General features: G+C 38.3%; 1 protein-coding gene across 1 annotated transcript in view; it reads left to right on the top strand.

The window, feature by feature from the left end:
* Nucleotides 1–26500, top strand: part of LOC106877278 (lysosomal alpha-glucosidase) — a 101800-nt gene that overhangs the window by 65311 nt on the left and 9989 nt on the right. Inside the window, exons 4-10 of the mRNA XM_089364037.1 lie at nucleotides 5137–5233; nucleotides 8573–8811; nucleotides 11469–11600; nucleotides 14294–14407; nucleotides 22594–22707; nucleotides 23504–23591; nucleotides 25114–25231. Coding sequence (XP_089220163.1) covers nucleotides 5137–5233; nucleotides 8573–8811; nucleotides 11469–11600; nucleotides 14294–14407; nucleotides 22594–22707; nucleotides 23504–23591; nucleotides 25114–25231 — 902 coding nt within the window. The remainder of the gene's footprint in view (nucleotides 1–5136; nucleotides 5234–8572; nucleotides 8812–11468; nucleotides 11601–14293; nucleotides 14408–22593; nucleotides 22708–23503; nucleotides 23592–25113; nucleotides 25232–26500) is intronic.

The raw sequence follows: 26500 nt of genomic DNA, 5'->3' as shown, positions 1-26500 counted from the left end.
TGCATTTTTAGAGCACACACAGAGGGATGCTCTCTCTCTCACATACACACACACATTAATGTTTATGCATGTACACAGATTAAAACATACACACATACACATATGTACATGAACATACATACACACAGGTTATCAGAATTTGCCAAGGAATTTTTTTCCAATTTTTGGTCTCTTTATTATGTAAACACCTACTTCACTTCGTCTATCATAGAAAAATCAAAATCAATGATTTTGTAGAAATAAAGAGAGAATATATTAATATACACACACACACATGTATGTATATGGACATATGTATATGTATGTATATCTGTACGTACGTGTGTATGTGTGTATATACATGTGTGTATATACATGTGTGTATATGCGTGTGTATGTACATATGTATATGCTTGTACTTATATATGTGTGTGTATGTTCATATGTACATGTATGTGGATATGTCTATGTAGATATAATGTATGTATGTGTATATATATATATATATGTATGTATGCACACATATATATGTGTGTGCGTGTATGTGTATATATGTATGTGTGTATATATATATATGTGTGTATATATATATATATATATATGTATGTATGTGTTTTATATATATGTATGTAATGTATATATATATGTATATATATATATATATATATATATATATAGATATATATATATATATATATATATATATATATAATGTCTGTATATAAGTATTTATATCTATGTAGGTATATAGGTATATATTGAGATATGTGTGTATGCATATTTTTATATAGGTGTGTGTGTGTGTGTATGTAGTCGTTTGCTGCTACGTATGCATGTGTCCCCATTGCCAGCCCTTCCCTACTAACCTTATTGTATTAGCGTCTCACCTCTTTCACACCCATTTCACTATTCCCTGTTCTGTGTCTTCTCCCCGCCTCTATTGCACCTACCTACCTATCATTCATCTCTTATTCATACCCCTGTTACTCAGGTCCCTTTACCCCTCTTGCTCCTGCTTGTTGTACCCTAACCCCTTTTACTCACCCCTTATTCACTCCCGATACTTTTCAATCATGCAGTGATATGCTGTTGGGATGACTGAGGACAGATGTGGTTCTCTCTTCTCTTGGCCATACGCTGCACTCTCTCATCCTCATCTTTACTGCTCATCTACTGTTGAACATAAAATACTCATCTCTCAATTACTCCCTCTTTTCATCAATTCTTACTGCATTCTGCTCCAGCATGGCACAGATCTTCACTTTGCATTACTTCCAGTGAGGATATCACAGCCCCTATTCTGACCCTCTCGCTATCATTTCTTTCTGTTGCCCTCAACACCTTTTGAGTATGGTTGTTGCCAGAACTGCCTGACTGGTCCTTGTGCCGGTGGCACATAAAAGCACCCACTACACTCTGGGAGTGGTTGGCGTTAGGAAGGGCATCCAGCTGTAGAAACTTTGTCTCTTTCTGTCTCTGTGTCCACCAATTCCCTCTCTCTTTCTCTCTTTCTCTTGGCTTTTATATACCTACCCATCCATCCATCCATTCTGCACTCAGCCACTTCAGTCTGTCTCCTCCTTTCTCTGGGACCCCTCTCTCTCTCTCTCTCTATCTCTCTCTCTCTCTCTCTCTCTCTCTCTCTCTCTCTCTCTCTCTCTCTCTCTCTCTGCTTATATATCTTATCTACCCATCCCTCCATCCATCCATTCATCCATCTCTTCATCCCTTCTGCACTCAGTCACTTCCATCTGTCCCTCTCTCCTCTCCCCTCCCTTTATACTCCTCCTCCCTCTCCACCACACCCCTGTGTTCTTACAGTACACAATCATAAATATTTAATCATCATTTAGTCATTTCAGTATGTATAACAATCTTGTTTTTCTTGTTGTGAATGTTGTTGTTGTTGCAGTTATTTTCACATTTTACGTGTTTTTGTCTTGGATTTGATTTGCATTTTTCTGCGTTTTTTTTTTGGAAACCTTTGTGTATGAGTGAATGTGTATGCATACACACTCACATACACTCACACACACACACACTCACGGATCTTTCAGCAGGTGATTGACATCCATGTATGTGTATGTACACACACACACTGGAGTTGAATAAGCTGTTCAATAAGAGTCACATATCATCATCACCATCATCATCAAGTTTATGTTCATTTTTCCATGCTTGCTTGGGTTAGGGGAGTCCTTTCTGCCACACCTTTCTGCCACACCTTTCTGCCACACCTTTCTGCCACACCTTTCTGCCACATGTTACATTCTTTTATCATCTCTCATCTGACGTTCAGTTTTCCCGAGATCACACTTCACCACTTTTGCCTATATCCACCTTGTTCTTACTCTTCCATTGGTTCCTCTCATATGAATCTCCTGGCACTTTTGTGCCACCCACTTGTCTGCTTCCATACACATCACACATCCACACCTGTTTAATAGTCTTCTACTATTAAAACCCCAGTCCAATAAAAGATTTGTGAGGTGCACCTACAACCCTGATATATATTTAGCATCTAATCTATGCTTTCAATGATTGTTTTCAGCTGATTCTGTATATCCACGTAATTTAGTTCCAATATAAACGACATTGTAATAACATACTGGAGATTAACGATATGTTATTGAGGTCTTAATTACTCTGGATACATAGTTTTTTTTTAATGTTTATACATCAAATCTATATATAGGTATATAATATATCTATCCAGTGTGCACTATACAATGTTTTGGGGGATAATTCGAAAAGTAATGTATAATTTTTTAATAAACATAGGCCCAGGAGTGGCTGTGTGGTAAGTAGCTTGCTTACCAACCACACGGTTCCGGTTCAGTCCCACTGTGTGGCACCTTGGGCAAGTGTCTTCTACTATAGCCTCAGGCCGACCAAGGCCTTGTGAGTGGATTTGGTAGACAGAAACTGGAAGAAGCCCGTCGTATATGTATATATATATGTATATATGTATGTATGTATGTGTGTTTGTGTGTCTGTTTGTCCCCCCACCCCAGCATCGCTTGACAACGAATTTAGTTAAATAACTTAGTTACCATTAAGCTAGTGTTAGGAACAAATTGTGACTAAGGTTTGGTGGAAGATTTTAATTCAAAACTTATGAAAACAAGACTACAGAGCCAGAGGTGGTTTCAGCCGGGTTGGTATCAAAAGGGTCAAACAGTATGAAAAATGGAGCCAGGAGAAGAGAACAGGTTTCTTGCTGTAGAGGAGGGACATGGCTACTCCCATTGTAGAAGAACAGACGAGAATAATGAAGTTGTCAACATGATAGTCAGTTCAGTTGTTGCTTGCATTATTTTTAGCTTCCTTGCAAAGCAGTCCTTTATAAACACTGTTCAGTGGCTTCAATACACGCAATACATAGGAATTTCTAATTCCTCATTCACCTGTCAGTATTAATAGCATTGCAGAATTGTTATGGATTTTTGTGTTTTCCTTTTGTTTAGTTTCGGTCTTTTTCTCTTCTTTTTACTTTTCTTTCAGTCATTTTTAATGACTAAATAACCTCACAGTGACAATAACGAGTCATTGGTTTGGCTGGAAATAATGCATCAACTGGGTTTTTAACTACTGGACAAACTAGATTAAGATTTGCACTTCAGGTTTCATATATAATAGCTATTAGATGAAGGTGCATGACTCAGTGGTTAGAGCGTCGGCCTCACAATCATGAGGTAGTGAGTTCGATTCCCAGACCAGGCTGTTGTGTTCTTGAGCAAGACACTTTATTCCACATTGCTCCTGTTCACTCAGCTGTAGAAATGAGTTGTGACATCACCAGTGTCAAGCTGGATCAGCCTTTGACTTTCCCTTGGATAACATCAGTGGCGTGGAGAGTGGGAGGCTGGTATGCATGGGTGACTGCTAGTCTTCCATAAACAACCTAACCTGGACTTGTGCCTCGGAGGGTAACTTTCTGGATGCAATCCCATGGTCATTCATGACCAAAGGGGGGTCAGATTAGGTGTATGTGAAAGGAAAACTCATAAACATATGGGGTATGAGTTCAAACCCTGCCTTAATCATTCTGTTGTGCTCCTAAATATTTTTAAAAGATTTTTGCTGAATCCCAGGTCTCATAGGGCCAGTTACTGAGATCATGACATTTCCCTGAATGGGACGCTGGTCTAGGTTCAAAGACAGCAATTTTGAATGCAGCCATAATCCCTGCCTTCAGTTCATTTGCGGTGTTACAAGAAGTTTTGTTGGTCTCTTACTCAGCTCTGCCCCACGCATAATAATCAAGGGTGTTGCAGTCTGGGGAGTTAGGTGGCCATATGTTAGGGCTGATGTGGTCGCAGAAATTGTCTGACAGCCATGACTGGGTTCTCCTGCTTGTGTGGCAGGGTGCAGAGTCCTGTTGCCAGACATAGGGTCTTCCAGCTCCTGCCCTTTTGACCCAGAGCAGCATTATTTCTTCCAGGCACTTGATGAAGCCTCCGTTTTGAGTGTGAGGCCGTGTGGAAAGATGAATGGAGGCATAACGTCGCCATTACTAGAGATCACTCCAAACACCATGATGTTGACTTGATGTTTGATTTTTATCACTCTCGGGACATGCCCTCAGATTGACACCCAAACACTCTGAAATGTTTGTATTGGAGCTTCCGGTGTGAATGCTAAGCTGTACAGCATGTCGTTTCCTAATTTCTGGCAGAGTGAATTGTATTATGGTGCTAGTTTTCTCACAGATGGTGCCCAACTGACCCTACTATACTGTGTAGTCAACAAAAACAAACAACACACATGTGCGAAATTAAAAATATAAAATGGCAACAATTTACCCATCACGCTCTGTATACATGTGTATGTGTATGTATGGTATACATGTGTATGTGTTTGTATGTTTGTATGTCATAAAGAAAATGTGATGTGAAGACGGGGCCAGCTCCTTGTCTTCAGCCTCAGCTGACCACTGGTGTCTGACCTGTAGCAGGGCCTTTCAAGCATGCATTAGGATGATTGGCCACAGTTGGATACACCATTACTCACTTTCTTCTCCCATGTAATATCCTTCGTCATCTATTGACAACAGACAAACAGACATTATGATGTGTGTGTTTGTATGTACACATCTATCTATATATATATATGTATGTATGTGTGTATCTCACCTGTTGCTTCTCTCTATTTCAGCCGAACACCAATTTGTATGGCGTTCACCCCTTCTACCTGAATATGGAGGATGACAACAATGCCCATGGTGTGTTCCTTCTGAATAGCAATGCAATGCGTAAGTCTTACGAACCCCACTCTTCTTATTTTTGTTCATTCTTGTCATTGTTGTTGTTCTTCTTCTTCTCCTTCCTCCTTTTCCTTCTCCTCTTTCCTTTTCCTTCTCCCCTTCCTCTTCCTTTTCCTACCTCTTCCTTTTCCTTCTCCCCTTCCTCTTCCTTTTCCTTCCTCTTCCCTTTCCTTCTCCTTCCTTTCCTTCTCTTCCTTCTCCTTCCTCTTCCTTTTCCTTCCTCCTCTTCCTTCTCCTCCTTCCTCATCCTTCTTCCTTCTCTTTCCTCTTCTTTCTCTTTCCTTCTCCTTCCTCTTCCTTCCTTCGCCTCCTTCTCCTTCCTCCACCTCCTTTTCCTTCCTCCTCTTCCTCTTCTCCTTCCTCCTCTTCCTCTTCTCCTTCCTCTTCTCCTTCCTCTTCCTTCTTCCTCCTCTTCCTTCTCCTTCCTCTTCCTTCTCCTTCCTCTTTCTTCTCCTTCCTCTTCAGTATTCGTCTATCAAATCTACTCACAAGGCATTGGTCAGTTCAAGGCATTGGTCAGTTCAAGGCATTGGTCAGTTCAAGGCTACATGAGAAGACACTGGCTGAAGTACTACACCATGAGGTAGTACTTGAGACTACTGGCTTAAAGATTGAACTCTATATCCCACTCTCCTTTGTCTTTGAACTGCCCTAAATGCTTTTGTGGCCCTTGTGCCAATAAAGTATTCTTTATGATTATTATTGTGTGGAGAAATCAGAGCAGATGGGTTGGACATGTTGTTTGCATGCAAGATTCTTTTGTCAGGACAAGTAGAGAGATTCCACAGTAAAGGAGGGCCCGTCCGTAGGTATAAAAATAGGTTGAAGCAATCATTAAAAATCTCCACAGGTTAATTTGACATCTTGGGAAAGTTATCGTCTAGATTGGTCTGATTGGCGAAAGATGTGTCTTGATGTATCTAAACAATTTGAGTTGAAGAAACAGAGCAATGAAAGAATTATCTCCTGCAACCAACGGCCACGTTTGTGCAGTCGCAGGTAAAATCAGAACCCTCAGTGTTCCCCATTGTGACTCCATAGAAAAATCCCATTTCTGGATTCAAATTACATTCACGCATCCATCACAAATAAGATGCAGCTTCTTTTATTTTTAATCCTTATTTTTTAAAAATCCTTTCCTTCAAACACTCATTCATCAAAGTCGACAGGAATGACCATCATCATCATCATCATCATCATCGTCGTCATCATCATCATCATTATTATTATTATTAGTAGTAGTAGTAGTAGTAGTAGTAGTAGTATTGTTTCTTGAACCGTTTGTGTATTTATTCCATGCCATTTTGTAATGAATGGCTTGGAAAGAAGTTTATTCTGTTACAAGCCACCACCACCATCACCACCATCATCAAAAGACAACACAGTGAGAGAAAGAACTGCCACATGGTTGCTTGGCTTGCTAGAAATAGCAGTCAAATCTCCCTTAAATCCCTGCGTACCATCATGAAATTGGAGACGTCGGATATTGAAATTCCACATTCTCTGTACATAAGGAAATGACAGCATAATCTTGGACTAGAATGCCTTTGATCATCGAACTATTCAGTGAGCATTGACCCTGGGTTAAACAACAACAACAACAGCATCAGACAATTTCTTCCATTTCCTTGTGTTATTTTACCTCCCGCAAGACACACAAAACTATAGATCCATCTTGTTCTTCCTCAGAGACTTACCATTAAGCTTGGCTATATTCTGTTCAGCAGAAACTCTTTGTAGCAGTCTTAAAGCGTTCTTCGTTGTGGAACTACCAATTACAGATGGAATCAGTAAAAATAATCAATACACACTGATAGACTAACACGGTGCTGTTTTACCGTTTCAGTTTTGTTCTTCGCTTTGTGAAATTTTATAGGTTTTGTTGTTGTTTATGTTGTTGTTGTTGGCTTCATCTACAAACAAGTTTGATTAATGTATTTCATACATATGGACAGTAACACTCATCTATACACACACATACACACTCATATACACATGTAGACACATCAACACACACACACACACACACACACACAGGCATATATATATATCATGTACTGTGTATGAACAATCACACAGACTCGCACACATATACATCTCTATGTGCACATATATGTATATATGTTTGTGTTTGTTTGTGTGTGTGTGTGTATCATCATCATCACCATCATTTAATGTCTGCTTTCAATACTGGCATGGGTTCGACAATTTGACAGGAGCCAGCGAGATGCAAAGTGGCTTCGAGCTCAGATGTCATCTTCGGCATGGCTTCTACAGCTGGACGCTCTTCCTGATGCCAACCAACCCAAGAGTGTAATGAGTGATTTTTACGTGCCACTGGCACAAGTGAGGTTGCTGTGTCACTTGCAAGACAGAAAAAGAAGAGGTGGGTGGGGCGGGGGAGGAAAAGGAAAGAGCCTTTCACTGCTAAGAGGAAGTATTTGGGAGGGGAAGGTGGAGGTGGTTGGCTTTTGTGCCCCGTGTTGAAAGGTGAGAATGTGAGAAAGGGTCGAGCACAGGTGTCTTGCTATAGAGGAGGTACACGGCCCGGAAGGGTTTAAAAAGAAGGTAGTGATGGGGGGGGGCTAGAGCAAACTCTCGAAGTATAAAAAGATGAGCACAAACGAGGGTACAAAGAGTGGGTCATGGGATGGGATGAAAAAGTGGATGCTTTCATGAGAGTGTGGGGTGGGAGAGGAGTATAGCAGAGGGGGGAGAGGTGTAGTGAGTGATGAACAAGGATTTCAGCACTTGCAACGAGCAATTGCAGACAGAAACAAATACATAACCTTATGCATACACACACACACACACACACACACACACACACACACACACACACACATACACACACACACACACACACACACACAGGTGCTGGCATGGTTGTGAGGTTAAGAAGTTTCCACTGTGTGGCACCTTAGGCAAGTGACTTCTACTACAGCTTTGGGCTGACCAAAGCCTTGTGAGTGTATTTGGTGGAAACTGAAAGAAGCTCATTGTGTGTGTGTATTACATGCACACATTTCTAATCATTCATCTTGTCAGCTGGCAGAATCATTGCCATGTTGGTAATATGTTTAGCAGCATCTTTTTGGTTCTTTATGCTGAGTTCAAATTCCCCTAAGATCAACTTTTCTTTTCATCCTTTCAGAGTTGATAGAGCAAGTACCATTTGAGCCCTGGGGTTGTTGTGATTAATTAGCCCACCCTCCCCTGTCTCCTGAAAATTTCTGGCCTTGTGCTAAAATTTGAACTTAAAAATTATTTCTCCTTGCGAATGTATAAAAATGTTTCTCTTATTATAATTTGATGTTTTTTTTGCAGAAATTGACTTCCAGCCTCAGCCTTCCATCACGTACCGTACGATGGGAGGAGTCCTAGATTTCTACGTGTTTACCGGACCCACACCAAATGCCGTTGTCCAGCAGTATACGGAACTGATTGGTCGACCCTTCATGCCCCCTTATTGGTCTCTTGGATTTCACCTCTGTCGTTGGGGTTACAATAATTCTGCTACTATGAAAACCGTCATCAAAAGAATGAGAGATTCCAAAATACCATATGTAAGTTACAGTTTCCAAATCCTTTTTTTCTGCTTCCCTCTAAATTCACCTTCTTCTCCTGAAGGGTACTCTCCCTATTGACACTTCATCATCACTATCTTTTTGTTTGCTTCTTTTTCCAGTAGGGGTAGCTATGTTATTGTTGGCACTCCGTCGCTTACGATGTCAAGGGTTCCAGTTGATCCGATCAACGGAACAGCCTGCTCGTGAAATTAACGCGCAAGTGGCTGAGCACTCCACAGACACGTGTACCCTTAACATAGTTCTCGGGGATATTCAGCGTGACACAGTGTGACAAGGCTGACCCTTTGAATTACAGGTACAACAGAAACAGGAAGTAAGAGTGAGAGAAAGTTGTGGTGAAAGAGTACAGCAGGCTTCGCCACCATCCCCTGTTGGAGCCTCGTGGAGCTTTAGGTGTTTTCGCTCAATAAACACTCACAACGCCCAGTCTGGGAATCGAAACCGTGATCCTATGACCACGAGTCCGCTGCCCTAACCACTGGGCCATTGTGCCTTCATTGGGGTAGCTATGTATCTCTTCCATAACAAGACATCTGTTCTTGTCCCTGCTATCTTACATTAGCCCCTCATCACCTGGCATAAGCCCAATCTTCTCTAAATACTACAACCTGCCTTCACATGTTAAAATGTTTGACTTAACATGGGAAAACCACTGTGGAGGGGAAATTAAATGTTGTAGTAGAATACCAGATATTTCTTCAGATCTATGTAGAACTGTGCAAGTGAATTCATACTGGAAGAGATGCTTTTCTGAAGCCATTCAGTGTGTTGTTGTTGTTGTTGTTGATACTGCTGCTGTTGTTATTGTTGTTGTTGTCAAAGCACTTTTTTTCTTCTCTGTTATCAACAGAGAAAATATCAATATCATTTTTGTGGGGCTTCACATCAATATACATACATATATGCATACTTACATATGTATGCGTGTGTGTGTGTGTGTGTGTGTGTGTGTGTGTGTGTGAAAACAAATGACAACCACATTCTACACATCTGATGGAAGTGATATTTAACAAAAGTGTAATTCAGTGCTATAGTTAAGTTTGGTGGGTATATATATATATATATAGGCACAAAATTCTAATGATTTTTTGGATGTTGACTGATGAAGAATAAGCTACAAATTTTCTGTTTATTATGTTTTTGTAAAATGTTTTTGTTAAATTTTTGATCATATATATATATATATATATATATATATATATATATATATATATATATATATGTATATATATATATATACAGTAATATGGATGCAGTAATATATAGAGTAATATAAATACACGCACAAACACATATATGCAATAGTATATATATATGCATATATATATATGTATATATATGTGCAGTAATTTTTATATATATACACAGTACTATATATATACAGCAATACCTCACTTTACGAGGACCCACTTTACAAAACCCTGGGTTTACGAATTTTACTTTCCAGCTCACTTTTGTATGGTGAACTGAAATTTTTCAAGTGCATGATCCAAATTTTGAACAAAGTGCAAAAGTTCCTGCTATCATAACTAATGCTTCTGCGTGTCACTGAGAAATCTATAGAGTGAAAAAAATGCTTCTTCTAAGCAAGCAACTCTAGACTTGTTTTTTTAAAAGAAATCTACAAGTCTGTCTATGAGTGCTTGTGAATTGGCAATCACATCTACAAGTGATGGTGTGTGCAAGTCTTGTGCAAGTGAAAGTAATTCAGAAGACGATTATAATAATATTTATTTTTTTATTATAAATGATCTCTACATTCTTTTTATTCTGCATAAAATATTCTTTACTGTTGTTTTATTACCATTTATTTACGAGTATTATAAATTTTATGAGCAGAATCTTTTACTGGGAACGAATTATGATTTAAAACATTACTTCTATGGGAAATTATTGCTCTGCTTTGTGAGCAGTCTTCAGGAACAAATTAACTCATATGTCAAGGCATATTGTATATATATATATATATATTCTCTGTTTCTCTGGGGTTTTTTTCCCTTCTCTCCATCTGTTTTCCATCTTCATTCATTTCTGTAGAAGAGCATAGGCTCAAAATATCAAAAACTTCTTCCTTTTTTTCCTCAGTGTCAAAACAAATACACTCTGTTTGTTGTTCCCTCACTTGTCTCAGTCTTGTTTTTTTGTATCATTTGAATTATTGAATTACAGATGTATGTGTGTGTGCGTAGGTATACACATTTAGGTGTTTGTATGTGTATCTGTGTGCACACACGTACACATTTGAATATGCACTCATACATATATAAACAAAGGCAAGCTTATGCACACACATATGTACACACATGCTTACTTATACACCTGATTGCACACATACAGACACATACACATATTGACACACAAATACATATCCACATACATACATATGCACCTGTACATATACACATATACATACACACACACACACACACATTTACCCTCATAACATAGCCACTGCATACACCCATATATGTACATACATGTACAAATAGATACAGTCACATAATATATAGACACATATATATACACACACATGTACAGATACCATATGTTCATATACACACACACACACACACACACACACACACAGCATAATGCAGTGTTTATTTATGGTATTGCCAATAATCTGATTTCAGGATGTCCAGTGGAATGATATTGATTCAATGGAGAAGAAGCTGGACTGGACCTATGACCACAACCTGTTTGCTGATTTACCAGAGATCGTGAAAGACCTCCACGCCCATGGCCAACATTACATAATGATTGTGGTGAGTTTGCAGACCACTTTATCATTTATAATTCACAATCATTCTCTCTCTCTCTCTGCCTGAGTGTCTTTGTAGACATGTTTGTATATTTTTAATGTGCTGATGTATGGTTTTTTTTAAATTTCTTTATTATGTTTGTTGGCCAACCATGGCAGAATGGTTAAAAAGTTTGCTTGGCAATTGTTAGGTCTGGGGTTTGAAGTGAATTTATAGTCAGCACCATTCTTTAGGAATGGGTTCACTGGACGGTTTCTTGGGGCCTCATCGGTCTTGGAGCTTGGTGATGATCTATGTATGTTGTGGTTTTCTATAAAGAAATACTATAAGGCTTAACGCATTCATTTTTCTGGAGGACCACATTGGTTTAGGAGCCTGATAGTGGCTTGCTATCAGGAAAATTGTTAAAGGGCCCAATGCATTGATTTTCTTGGGAGGGGAGGGCTCACAGGTCTAGGGTTCTAATTACGAGCTATATATGTTTTGTGGCTTGCTATCAATAAATAAATATTAAAAGGCTCAATGCATTGATTTTCTTGGGAGGGGAGGGCTCACAGGTCTAGGGTTCTAATTACGAGCTATATATGTTTTGTGGCTTGCTATCAATAAATAAATATTAAAAGGCTCAATGCATTGATTTTCTTGGGAGGGGAGGGCTCACAGGTCTAGGGTTCTAATTACGAGCTATATATGTTTTGTGGCTTGCTATCAATAAATAAATATTAAAAGGCTCAATGCATTGATTTTCTTGGGAGGGGAGGGCTCACAGGTCTAGGGTTCTAATTACGAGCTATATATGTTTTGTGGCTTGCTATCAATAAATAAATATTAAAAGGCTCAATGCATTGATTTTCTTGGGAGGGGAGGGCTCACAGGTCTAGGGTTCTAATTACGAGCTATATATGTTTTGTGGCTTGCTATCAATAAATAAATATTAAAAGGCTCAATGCATTGATTTTCTTGGGAGGGGAGGGCTCACAGGTCTAGGGTTCTAATTACGAGCTATATATGTTTTGTGGCTTGCTATCAATAAATAAATATTAAAAGGCTCAATGCATTGATTTTCTTGGGAGGGGAGGGCTCACAGGTCTAGGGTTCTAATTACGAGCTATATATGTTTTGTGGCTTGCTATCAATAAATAAATATTAAAAGGCTCAATGCATTGATTTTCTTGGGAGGGGAGGGCTCACAGGTCTAGGGTTCTAATTACGAGCTATATATGTTTTGTGGCTTGCTATCAATAAATAAATATTAAAAGGCTCAATGCATTGATTTTCTTGGGAGGGGAGGGCTCACAGGTCTAGGGTTCTAATTACGAGCTATATATGTTTTGTGGCTTGCTATCAATAAATAAATATTAAAAGGCTCAATGCATTGATTTTCTTGGGAGGGGAGGGCTCACAGGTCTAGGGTTCTAATTACGAGCTATATATGTTTTGTGGCTTGCTATCAATAAATAAATATTAAAAGGCTCAATGCATTGATTTTCTTGGGAGGGGAGGGCTCACAGGTCTAGGGTTCTAATTACGAGCTATATATGTTTTGTGGCTTGCTATCAATAAATAAATATTAAAAGGCTCAATGCATTGATTTTCTTGGGAGGGGAGGGCTCACAGGTCTAGGGTTCTAATTACGAGCTATATATGTTTTGTGGCTTGCTATCAATAAATAAATATTAAAAGGCTCAATGCATTGATTTTCTTGGGAGGGGAGGGCTCACAGGTCTAGGGTTCTAATTACGAGCTATATATGTTTTGTGGCTTGCTATCAATAAATAAATATTAAAAGGCTCAATGCATTGATTTTCTTGGGAGGGGAGGGCTCACAGGTCTAGGGTTCTAATTACGAGCTATATATGTTTTGTGGCTTGCTATCAATAAATAAATATTAAAAGGCTCAATGCATTGATTTTCTTGGGAGGGGAGGGCTCACAGGTCTAGGGTTCTAATTACGAGCTATATATGTTTTGTGGCTTGCTATCAATAAATAAATATTAAAAGGCTCAATGCATTGATTTTCTTGGGAGGGGAGGGCTCACAGGTCTAGGGTTCTAATTACGAGCTATATATGTTTTGTGGCTTGCTATCAATAAATAAATATTAAAGGGCTCAATGCATTGATTTTCCTTGGGGATGTCATGGGTCTAGGGGTCTGACTGTGGCTTGCTGTCAAGAAATAAATACCATGGGGCCCAATGCATTGATTTTTCTGGTGCCCTCATTGGTCTAGGGCCCCGATTCTGATCTATGTATGCTATGGATTACTGTCAACAAATAAATGCTTACAGAGCCCAGTGCATTGATTCGCCTGGGGTCCTATAATGCTGTTATGATGATTCTGTAGTACCTTGGGTGGATATTTTCTGCCCGTGCCCCAGGTTGGGGCAGAGGTGAGGTTAGTCTTGTGGATGAAATTGTGTAGAAAGAAACTTTACTTGAAGTGTATCAAACAGACTGTTGTTGCAATTAAAGGTGACAGTCATGCAGAAATACAGCAATGGAAAGGTCAATGGTACATATGTCAGATACCTGTAGGATACTTAACCACACTACAACATAAGATGGTCTGTTGTGATTGAAAAGACCACCAGTTGTCTTCAGATCTCAGAAGACATTACTTTGTGACAAACTAGGAATTTTTTTTAAAATTCTTGTCTGACTTAGTTTTTTTTTTTCTTTCTTTACCTGACAATCAGGATGGTGCAATTAGCAGTCAGCAACCAAAGGGAACATATCCTCCTTATGATAATGGTCTCGTTGATGGAGTTTTCATAATAGACCCTGAAGATGGCAAACCTTTGGTTGGTCAAGTAAGTTAACCATTTTATTTTTTCAACTTTTGTTTTGTATTGATTTTTTTCTTTTATTTTATGTTCATTTTATTTTTCATATTAGAAAAGTCTTTTATCACAGAAACAGATTTTTGAAAATATAAAGGGTCCTGGTTAAGTTATTGTTGGTGATTGAGGGTTCTAGACCCAGTTTATTGCAGAGAATGAGATTTCTTTCATCCGGAAGGTGTTATATCTGGGTCCTTTTGAGGGCCCTTAGGAATGGGGATATATGTGTGTGTGTGTGTAGGTGTGGCTGTGTGGTAAGAAGTTTGCTTCTCAACCTCATGGTTCCGGGTTCAGTCTTACTGTATAACACCTTGGGCAAGTGTCTTCTACTATAGCCACTGATCGACCCCAGGATTTATTCTTTGTAAGCCTAGTACTTATTCTGCCAGTCTTTTTTGCTGAACCGCTAAGTTACAGGGACGTAAACACACCTACATTGGTTGTCAAGTGATGGTGGGGAGGGGACAAACACAGACACACACACACACACGTATAAATATATATCGTCCAACCCATGCTAGCATGGAAAGCAGACGTTAAACGATGATGACGATGATATATCTGCACACACAACAGGCTTCTTTCAGTTTCCGTCTACCGAATCCACTCATAAGGCTTTGGTTGGCCTGAAGCTATAGAAGACACTTACCCAAGGTACCAAGCTGTGGGACTGAATCCTGCACTATATACATACACATATATGTATATATGTATATTATATAAATAATAGTTTACTGATCTGTTAATGTAAATACAAGCTATCAGTAGTTTCTTGCTGTGAAGACACATGTCTCGGTAGCTTTTTATAACATGCCCTGTATCTCCAGTGCCTAAAGATTGCTTGGAGATAATAGGCATGTTACAAAAGCCTGCCTAGACACGTGTCTTCACAGCAAGAAACTATTGGCAGTCTTTCTCTTTATACTGTGTACAACAAATAATATATATATATATATATATATATATATATATATATATAGAAAACAAAGATATTTTATTCCACACACACACACACACACACATGTATATGTGTGTGTGTGTGATATTGAAGACAGTTTAAGCTTTCTTATTGAGATTTTCTCATATTCCTATTAAAACTTGTTTGGAATAATAAATTTCCTCACATCTAAAGATCTTTCTGGATTTGGCTTCTGTCTGAACTGATATTAGTGATGCTTGGCATTATTATTACCGTTTTATTGTTAAAGAGAATTATTGGAATCGTGTGTCTATTTTCTATATTTATTATCATTATTATGGTTTATATTTATCGTCTGGTGATGTCAGTTTTCGTTTCGTTACCAGGAAATAGTTTTGACCATGTCATTGTTTGGTGTTTGTTTATTCCTAGAATCTGCTGTGTTGAGTTTTGCATCATGTGTTGTTTCTATTAATATAGCGCTAACCATTAATCTGCCAGCATAGATAATGGTGTATCATAGAGTTCTAAAAATCTGGGATGGTCCTGGCTGGAATGCCTTTGGTCATAGGTCTGCTCAATCAGGGCTGATTTATGACTAAAGAACAACACATTTATTAACCGTGCGCTCACACTCACACAAGTATGCATGTATGCACATACATAATATATATATGCACACAGCTACGTACACATATATATACACATATACACACACATCTACACACACACACATGCATACATAAATATACATACTCACAAATACACACATACATACATACACAAATACACACATACATACACACTCACAAGTATACGTGTATGCACATACATAATATATATGCACACAGCTACGTTCAACAAAAGAGATTGATAGAATAAGTACCAGGCTTTAAAAATATATATAATAAATATGTACTGTGGTGGATTCATTTGACTGAGACCATTGAGAGGCAGTGCTCCAGCAAGGCCACGGGCCAGCAATTGAAACAAAAGATTAAGGATAAAGATATATGCATGCTGTGCAGTGGGACTGAACCCAATTCCACATGGTTGGGAAGCAAGCTTCTTGACTACATAGCCTCACCTGCACACACACACACACACACACACACAAACACACAAACAGAAACACAGGCATGTATATGCACTAATGATATGTGTGTGTGTGTGTGTGTGTGTGTGTGTGTATATAATATATACGCACACGTGTGTGTCCGTGTGTCCACTGGACGTTTAACCCACCTTACTGTTTCTGGCACCGAATTACTGCACAAAACTTATTAATGCAGGCATTTTGTTAAATATTCATATTTAATATCGTCATCCCCACCACCACTACCACCTATCACCTCCATGACCACCACCACTAACACCACAACCACAACCAATAGCTGTGCTATTATATAACTAATTCTATTATTAATCATCACAACTACCATCAACTACCACCTCCACTACAACACCACTGCCAACCCCCATCACAACACTACCTACACACACTGCCACCGTGACCCCTCACCACCACCACCATCACTACCTCTGCTGCTGCTGCTATTACTAGCACCACCCTCTTGTTAATTGCATGCATGGCAAACAGCCCATTTAATTATCAGTATGCTGAGAGAGAGAGAGTGGGGTGAGAGGGATTGTTGTGTCTGTAGCCTTATGCCAGGAGTGTGCAAGGAGTTGTGTGTGTGTGTGTGTGTGTGTGTGTGTGTGTGTGTGTGTGTGTGTGTGTGTGTGTGTGTGTGTGTGTGTGTGTATCTGCATTATACATGTCTGTTTATGTATGTACATCTGTCTAATTTTGTATGCATATAGTTATGTAGCTGTTAGATGTGTGTGTGTATGTAAATTTATGTATATATATATGGCAGTCTAACAATGGTTTAACTGATCAAAACTTTGAAGTCACTGTCATCAACATATTTTTATTTAAGAGTAATCTTTTTCTCTACAAACGTATAAAGTAATCTCTCAGGTCGACATGAAATTGTTTTTATTATAACTAAACATAAAAGCAAACAAAAATTAACATATGTATATAAATTTTTATATATGCATTTGAATGTGTGTGCATACATAAATGTGAATGTGCAGTCGTATATGCACATGTGCTTATACGTATATGTGCGTATGTATGTTTGCATGGCCATATGGACATCTGTGTGTGTGTGTGTGTGTAAATATTTATATGGGGATAAGCCAATTAGACAGATCAATGTGTGCTCTTTTACTTTCTTCAGTCATTTGACTGTGGCCATGCTGGAGCACCGCCTTTAGTTGAACAAATCGACACTAGAACTATAGGTGACTGTATATGTGTGTGTATCAGCGGCAACTCCAGCACCCGGGCTGTTCAGGGTTAGCCCGAGTATAAATTTAGTAAAGTGAACGTGTATTTACAAACTGATTTCATTTCTGCCAACACTGATTTCAAGTATGTAATTTCAGCCAGAAACTCAGGCTCCTTTTATTGAGCCTGGTCGCAGTCCATTTATTTTTGTTCAGTATCTGGCGGTCGTCTTAGAGGTGCCCTGTATCAAAAAATATCATTTGTAACAAAAGTTTTCTCGACATTGTTCGCATGCACCTGACTTGGGCTCTGAAGTTACAGCCCGAATTGTTATCTATAATCATAAAAATTAAAAGTAATTCAAATTCAATGTTTTCTTGAAATGATAATTTTCTATAGATTAGGATTTAAATTCCAATCTATGAAAAGTTTCTGTTCTACAATATTCTTAAAGGGACGAAACATTATCCAGCAACTCGGGCTAATACGAACGAGCCTGGTAGGTGTAATGACTAACTGGCATCTCTTGTCAAGAGTGCAGGTGACAGTCAGATCGCTGATGCTTGTTGTGCACTCTGCCGTCGTTACTTGATTGTTGTTATTCCGTGCGTCTGTGAGTAAAGATCAGTTGTGTTTTGCAGGGTTGCTTTGTTTCAAAACTTAACTTAGAAATGGAGAAAGACATTGTGCTAGATATATAAAAGAAAAATAAGCCATTTGGGGCTGGAAATATTGCAGAAAAACATGAAATTCTTTGAGCAGGCATGTGTCTTAGGCGAAATCTGTGATGAGCCCGAGTGACACTGATGACCTGGAGTTGCCTCAGGTGTGTATGTATGTATGTGTGTGTGTTTGTATATGTGTACGTGTGAATATAGGTGGGCAGGGTAATGGTAAGTAGATGTAATGTTTGTAAACAAGAAAGTACGAGTGCTATATGGTGGTTTGGGTGGCAGTTGTAGTGGTTGTAATGATGTATTTAAGATGGAAGAGTTGTTGATTAATATGGTACTGGCAGTAGCGGTTCTAGTAGTGTGGGGCATAGTGTTGTTGTTGGTGATTGTATGGCAGGTAGTGTTGTTGTTGGTGGTGGTAGTGGTGGTAGTGGTGGTGTGATGGTAGAGGAGGTGTTGTTGTTGTTGTTGGTGGTAGTGGTATAGTTTGTAGTACGAGTGGTACTTCCACTCCAAGTGAAGTTGGCAATTGTCAAGATAACTGCTGATTAGATATTGAAAAATAAATGTTGATGTGGTGGTGGTGGTGGTGGTATCGGTGACGATGATGTTGGTGGGGGTGGTAATGGTAGTTATGATTGCGATTATATTGCTAGATAAATGAAATGTGTATATAAATATATATATATATATATACACACATATGTATGTGTATATATGTATGTATGTATATATATATGTCTGTTTGTATATATATATATATATATGTGAAGACAAATTTTGTTGGACGTAATCCAAAGAGTCACAATGGAAGACTGCCTCAACAACAACAACATCAACGATGATGAATTCTTACATAAGGAAGTAGCGATAGGAAGTTGTGATGTTCATGCCAACAACGTTATTATTGATGCAAAGGAAATGATTTCCAACTTGGAATTGAAACTGGATGAAATATTCCGTTCAGCCAGAATTTCGGATGGAAATCACAAACGCTGAATTGGATTGGTGTGGGTCAGGTGGGGGACTATGGGCGGCTGTGGTGGTGGTGGTGGTGGTGGAGAGTTGAGGTTCATGTCAGAATTAGATGGTTCCACTCAGGAACTGAAATTGATGTGCTGTTTTCTTGTATTGCCAAGAGATTTCCCATCTTCAAGCATTCTCTTCTAAGTGCAAAATTCTTCCGAGGCTTTAGTCTCTATCTATCTATCTATCTATCTATCTATCTATCTATATATATATATATATATATATATATATATCTAGACTACACTATCAGAACTAGAGGAGAAGTTTCAGGTGTGGAAGCAAGGTCTAGAATTGAAGGGCCTTAGAGTCAACCTAGCTAAAACCAAAATCCTAATAAGTAGGAAGGTAGATAAAACACAAACCCCTTCAGGTAGATGGCCCTGCTCAGTATGTAGAAAAGGAGTAGGTAGTAACTCTATAAGATGTACCCGGTGCAAGCTATGGACACATAAGAGGTGCAGCAACATCAAAGGCAGGTTAACTAGCAAGTTAGTTTTTGTTTGTGGCAGATGTTCAGGTGCAATAAAGACTGCAAGCAAACAGGAAACAACTTCTATCTCATTCCAGGGTGAAAAACTAGAGGTAGTCGATAGCTTCCGCTATCTGGGCGACCAAGTCAGTAGTGGGGGTGGGTGCGCTGAAAGTGTAGCTGCTAGAATAAGAATAGCCTGGGCAAAGTTTAGAGAGCTCTTACCCCTGCTGGCGACAAAGGGACTCTCACTCAGAGTAAAAGGCAGACTGTATGACGCATGCGTACGAACAACCATGCTACATGGCAGTGAAACATGGGCTGTAACTGCTGAGGACATACGTAAGCTCGCAAGGAATGAAGCCAGTATGCTCCGTTGGATGTGTAATGTCAATGTGAATACCCGTCAGAGTGTAAGTATCTTGAGAGAAAAGCTGAACATTAGAAGCATCAGTTGTGGCATGCAAGAGAGACGATTGCGCTGGTATGGACATGTGGTGAGAATGGAGGAGGATAGCTGCGTGAAAAAGTGCCACACCCTAACAGTTGAGGGAACCCGTGGAAGAGGTAGGCCCAGGAAGACCTGGGCTGAGGTGGTGAGGCAAGACCTTCGTACATTGGGCCTCACCGAGGCGATGACTACTGACCGAGACCTTTGGAAATGTGCTGTGCGTGAGAAGACCCGGCAAGCCAAGTAAGATCGTTGCCAGTGCCCCTGGACTGGTTCTTGTGCGGGTGGCACATGAGATGCACCATTTTGAGCGTGGCCGTTGCCAGTACCGCCTGACTGGCTCCTGTAGGATTTTCGAGCGAGATCGTTGCCAGTGCCCCTGGACTGGCTTGTGCAGGTGGCACATAAAAGACACCATTTCGAGCGTGGCCGTTTTCGTGCGGGTGACACGTAAAAGCACCCACTACACTCTCTGAGTGGTTGGCGTTAGGAAGGGCATCCAGCTGTAGAAACTCTGCCAAATCAGACTGGAGCCTGGTGTTGCCATCCGGTTTCACCAGTCCTCAGTCAAATCGTCCAACCCATGCTAGCATGGAAAGCGGACGTTAAACGATGATGATGATGATGATGATGATATATACACATACATACATATATGTATACATATACACATAAGGATAAGCATATTAAAAGGGGTCCATGGGAAAACTCATTTAGATAAGTGGTTTGGGAACCACTGATCTAACCCATACGGCTGTGAAAAAATTGGTGTTAAACAAATAAATGTTTTCAGTGATAGCTGTAACAATACATGCTAACTTTACCGATTATTCTCAGCTTTATATGTATTCTCAAAGATTCCTTATCATTGTTCTTTATTTATAACATACTGTCTCATTCCTCATGGTCCCTCAATCTCATAACCATATATGTTTTGTTATTTTAATCCTTAAGGAATTCTCTTATGAATGCAATTCTTCAGGTAAGCTTTACTTTAGGGGAAACCTGTGTCATTGAATACTGCTCTGATCTTGTATTGTTTACAGATTCTTTCTAACTTTTCAGGTCAGATGATTGCAATGAGACACAGGCAATAGATTATTTTGATTTATTTACCTGTTATTTGATATTAGACTCCAGGTAATATGGTAGTAGACATTTGTATACTAGTCATTGTTTGTAGGTCCTTCAATCGGCACATATAAATCTTTATTTTCCTGATGTTGTAGGTGTCTAATGTTACCATTCCTAACACCATGACCATGGAAAGACCTGTAGTTTTTCTTTTACATAAACTTCACTGTTTGCTGTTTTATGTTTAACCTATATTTGTAGCATGTTAGGACACCGGAATTTTCCCTTGATTTCTTGAAATTACCTCCTTTCCTCATTCAGGGATGTTCACAAGAAAAATTGTTCTAAATTACGGATTTATCATGTATAACATTCAGTACACACTGTTTCCTTTATGTATTTATGCATGTGTATGTATATGTGTGTGTGTATATATATATAAAGTAAATATATACATGTGCACACTTTATTATTATTATTATTATCATTATTTTTTTTATTATTGTTATTGTTGAGGTGGCAGGCTGGCGGAATCGTTAGCATGCTGGGTGAAATGCTTAGCGGTATTTCGTCTGTCGCTACATTCTGAGTTCAAATTCTGCCAAGGTCAACTTTGCTTTTTATCCTTTCGGGGTTGATAAATTAAGTACCAGTTGCATAGTGGGGTCGATCTAATTGACTGGCCCTCTTCCCCAAAATTTTGGGCCTTGTGCCTAGAGCAGAACAGAAGATTATTATTATTATTGTAGAATTGTTAAGCACGCTGGACAAAAAGCATTGCAACGTTTCACCTGTCTTTGTGTTCTGAGTTCAAATTCTGCCACAGTTGACTGTGCCTTTTATCCTTTTGGGATCAATGAAAGTAGAAAGGATTATTGTTATTGTTATTATTATTATTTTCTTTCAATCAGAAGGTTGTTCCAAAAGACAGAGATCTGTGTATGCTACTTACCAAACTTGATAACAAATTTACATATTCTCACGTATAGTTTTCTCTCCTGATCGTATGTTTGTGTGTGTGTGTGTATGTATATATATATATATATATATATATATATATACATACACACACACACACCTAATATAAATATAAATGCTTAGCAATCAATATAACAATCATGTTTTAAATGGTAATTCCTGACACCCCTATAATGATAATGAACTTGTCCTAGTTTCAACACCAATATCAGATCGTAATCCTTATAATGATGTTTCTTTTCATAAAATTCCATTATATCCAGGTATGGCCAGGTGATACAGTATTCCCAGACTTCTTTCATCCAAAAGCTTTTTCGTATTGGTACAAAGTGGCAGCTGACTTCCACAAACTGATTCCTTATGATGGCATTTGGGCAGTAAGTACCATTTCTATATTTCTTTACTTTCTTACAAGAAAATGAAGAATTATTTACATTATTTACATTTGGTGGATATTTATCCTCATCATGTTTGTTGTTAACATGTTTCGGCTGATATACCCTCCAGCCTTCATCAGGTGTCTTGGGGAAATTTCGAACCTGGGTTCTCATTCCTAAGGTATTTTTCGATGTTGTTATTATTATTATTATTATTATTCAGGTCACTGCCTGGAATTGAACTTGGAATCTTGGGGTTCATAGCCTGCGCTCTTAACCAAACAAGATGAGGACAAATATCCATCAAATGTAAATAATGTAAATAAGAAGTAAAGTGTTTAGGTCCTTAGATTCTGTGAAATCATGGCTCTGTGGTAAGAAGCTTGCTTCCGAACCACATGGTTTCAGTCCCACTGCATGGTACCTTGGGAAAGTGTCTTCTACTATAGCCTCGGACTGACCAAAGGCTTGTGAGGGGGTATGGTGGATGGAAACTGAAAGAAGCCTGTCGCGTGTGTGTCTTTGTTTCCCCACCACTGCTTGACAACTGGTGCTGGTGTGTGTGTCTCTGAGTGTGTGTGTGTGTGTATGTGTGTGAGAGAGAGAGTGTGTGTGTGTGTGTGTGTGTGTTTGCCTCTCACCACTGGCAGATAACTGTTGGGTTTTTTTCTGTCGCTGTAACCTAGCAGTTCAGCAAAACGCACCAAAAGAGCAAGTAGCAGGCTTATAAGAAATAAATACACACACACACACACATGCATTTATGTATTAACGAATTGTTCTTCTGCCATTGCAGGATATGAACGAACCTTCTAATTTTGTGGCCGGTTCTGAAGATGGCTGTCTTTACAATAACCTTAATTATCCCCCTTTTAATTCACCAGGCAAGTACAAAATAATTTCTTTCTTTTCTCTCTCTCTCTTTCTTCCACTTTCTTCTCATTTTCTCTCGTCTTCATTTCTTCATTCTTTTCTGCCAGAACTCAAAGACGATGGTGTATTGAGTTGTTCAGTTGTGGTTGCGTGTGTATGTGTGTGTGTGTTTTATGGGTTGATGAGACACCATTTGTTTGAAACAAGGCATGGAGCTGGACTTAGGCAGTAAGGTCAGAGAAAGAAGGGCTTTGCCCCTTGGCCTGATGATTAGTTGGGTGACAAGTTGTCCTCATGTTTTCCTTTATTTATTCATTACTTTGTGACATTTCATGAAAACCTCAGCCACTGATTATAAGTTATAGGAGATAGCTTGGCAAAGTTGTTGGAGCATCCGATGAAATACCTTACAGTGTATCTTTTGGTGCCTTCCATTCAGAGTTCAAGTCCCAGCTCAGGTCTATTGTGCCTTTCATTCTTCTGGGAGCCAATAAAAAAAAAGTACCCGTCCACAGTGGAAATATCAGAGTGACAGACAGGACTCTTTGCCATATTTTTTTTTTTTTTTTTTTTTTTTTTTTTTTAGTGCTTGGAGTTAAAATCTTGCCACATAACCTAATATGTTGCCTTGTTTAATGCCATCACCTGGTCCTTGGTGGACTAATCCATCATGTTACAAAAATTTTGGTAGGGTCTATGGTTTGAGGATATCATCCTCCCTCCTTCCCTCTTACCTGTCTTGGAGACCTTGTGAAAGTGTCATGGCAACTGTTTTCCCTTTCCGATTTAGAGATAATCAAACCAAAGCAAAAACAAAAAAAATAGAAATCATTGCTTTGCAACCATTTGCTGTGGAAACAGTAGCAAGGGATTGTCTGTGCACTTGTCCTTTGGTATTGAGTACTCTTTAATCCTTGCCTGGTACATACAGACACTCACATACATGCACACATACATACACCACACTACTTTTGTGATTATTCATTAGTTTTTTTTTAATATTTTGCTTATTTTTGTTTTTGTTTTTTCATCTTTGATTTCCTGTTGTCTGTCAGTCTTTATTTATTTATCTATCTTCTTACCTCTCTCTTTATCTATATGATCACATATCTATCTGTCTCTCTATCTATTCAGTTATGTATCTTTCTGTCTGTCTATTTATTTTTTAGCTATCTATGTATCTATTATCTATTTTTGTCTCTTTATCTATCTATCTCTCTCTCTCTATCTATCTATATATCTCTCTCTCTCTATCTATCTGTCTATCCCCCCAGTTATCTATCAGTCTGTCTGTCTGTCTATCTATCCATCCATCCATTCATTATGCTTCTGTTTGCCTATACATTTTTCTGTTTCTCTAGCTCCTATGTTTATCTGCTTGGCTGTCTATCTCTCTAATTATCTATCTCTACTTATCTATCTGTCTTTCTTTCTATCTGTGTATTTACTTGTCTATTTCTCTCTCTCTCTCTCTATTTATCTGTCTGTCTATCTACGTACCTATCTATCCATTTCTCTTTCTCTCTCCTACAGCAATCCTTGGTTCTAAACTCTATGAAAAGACTATCTGTCCATCTGCTGCTCACAACATCTCCTCACACTACAACCTGCACAATCTCTATGGTTACAGCCACACCAAAATATCTGACATGTGAGTCTCATTTTCTGAACTGCATCTTTTTATGGCATTGTTTATTTTTGTTGTTGTTTCAGTTTTTTTTTTTTTTTTGTATGAGCATCACAGGTGGGAGGCTGAGTACAGTGACATAAAAATGTATATATATATATATATAAGGAAAATAAGACAAGATAGAAAATGCTAAAATGATTTTATCATGAAGAACATTTCAATACCAATTTCAGTCTTTGTGAGTTTTTCAACTTAGAGTAAAATAAGAAAACAATTAAATTGTGGAAAAATGAAATGAAATGTTTTTTTTTTTTAAATCTTTCCATGGTTTTCAAATGCAAGGGACATAAGAGTAAAAAAAGGACAGAGAGACTGACAGAAAAAAGGAAAATGTCTTTTGTATTTGAAAACCATAGAAATATTTTAAAAAAAACATTTCATTTCATTTTTCCACAATTTAATCGTTTTTTCATGCTTTACTCTAAGTTGAAAAAGTCACAAAGACTGGAACTGGTATTAAAATATTCTTCATGATAAAATTATTTTAGCATTTTCTATCTTGTCTTGTTTTCCTTTCATATATATATATATATATATATATATATCAACTCCTGTGTTCCTTTCAACCGTCTACATATATATGTATACATATATATATATATATATATATATATATATATATATATATATAAGTCAGTAAATAGTGGGGTTGTGTTAACCGCACGTGGAGAAATAATAGGAAAATGAAGAATAAGGCAGAATGCTAAATTGGAAGCATGTTTTAATAAAGATTTCTAACCGGCTTTCATTGCTAAGCAAATTTTCTAGAAGGAGAATGAAAATGTTTTTTACAAAGAAGTACAAAATGAAGAAAACAATATATAAAAAAAAATAATATATAAAAAAATAAATATACCAATACATTATATTGTCTTCGAGCTTTTGAAGTTCAATGGTAGTTCATGTAGATAATAGTTGGAAAAATAAAGATGCATGAAAATTGAAAGTTGTGTTAGGTTTAAAAAAGGGTTAAAAGTTTGTGTTAAGCAGGAAGTGTGGTGTCAAAACAGGAAGTGTGTGTAAGGGGAGACAAATGTTTTTAGTTGGAGTTGTGAACTCTTTTTCAACTCCAACTAAAAACATTTGTCTCCCCTTACACACACTTCCTGTTTTGACACCACACTTCCTGCTCAACACAAACTTTTAGCTCCTTTTCTCTTTTTTTAAACCTAACACAACTCTCAATTCTCATGGATCTTTATTTTTCCAACCATTATCTACATGGATTAC

The sequence above is a fragment of the Octopus bimaculoides genome, chromosome 16 (assembly GCF_046866305.1).
Source record: "Octopus bimaculoides isolate indiv1 chromosome 16, ASM4686630v1, whole genome shotgun sequence".
NCBI classification, from domain to species: domain Eukaryota; kingdom Metazoa; phylum Mollusca; class Cephalopoda; order Octopoda; family Octopodidae; genus Octopus; species Octopus bimaculoides.
This window is presented reverse-complemented; position numbering and strand designations above follow the sequence as displayed.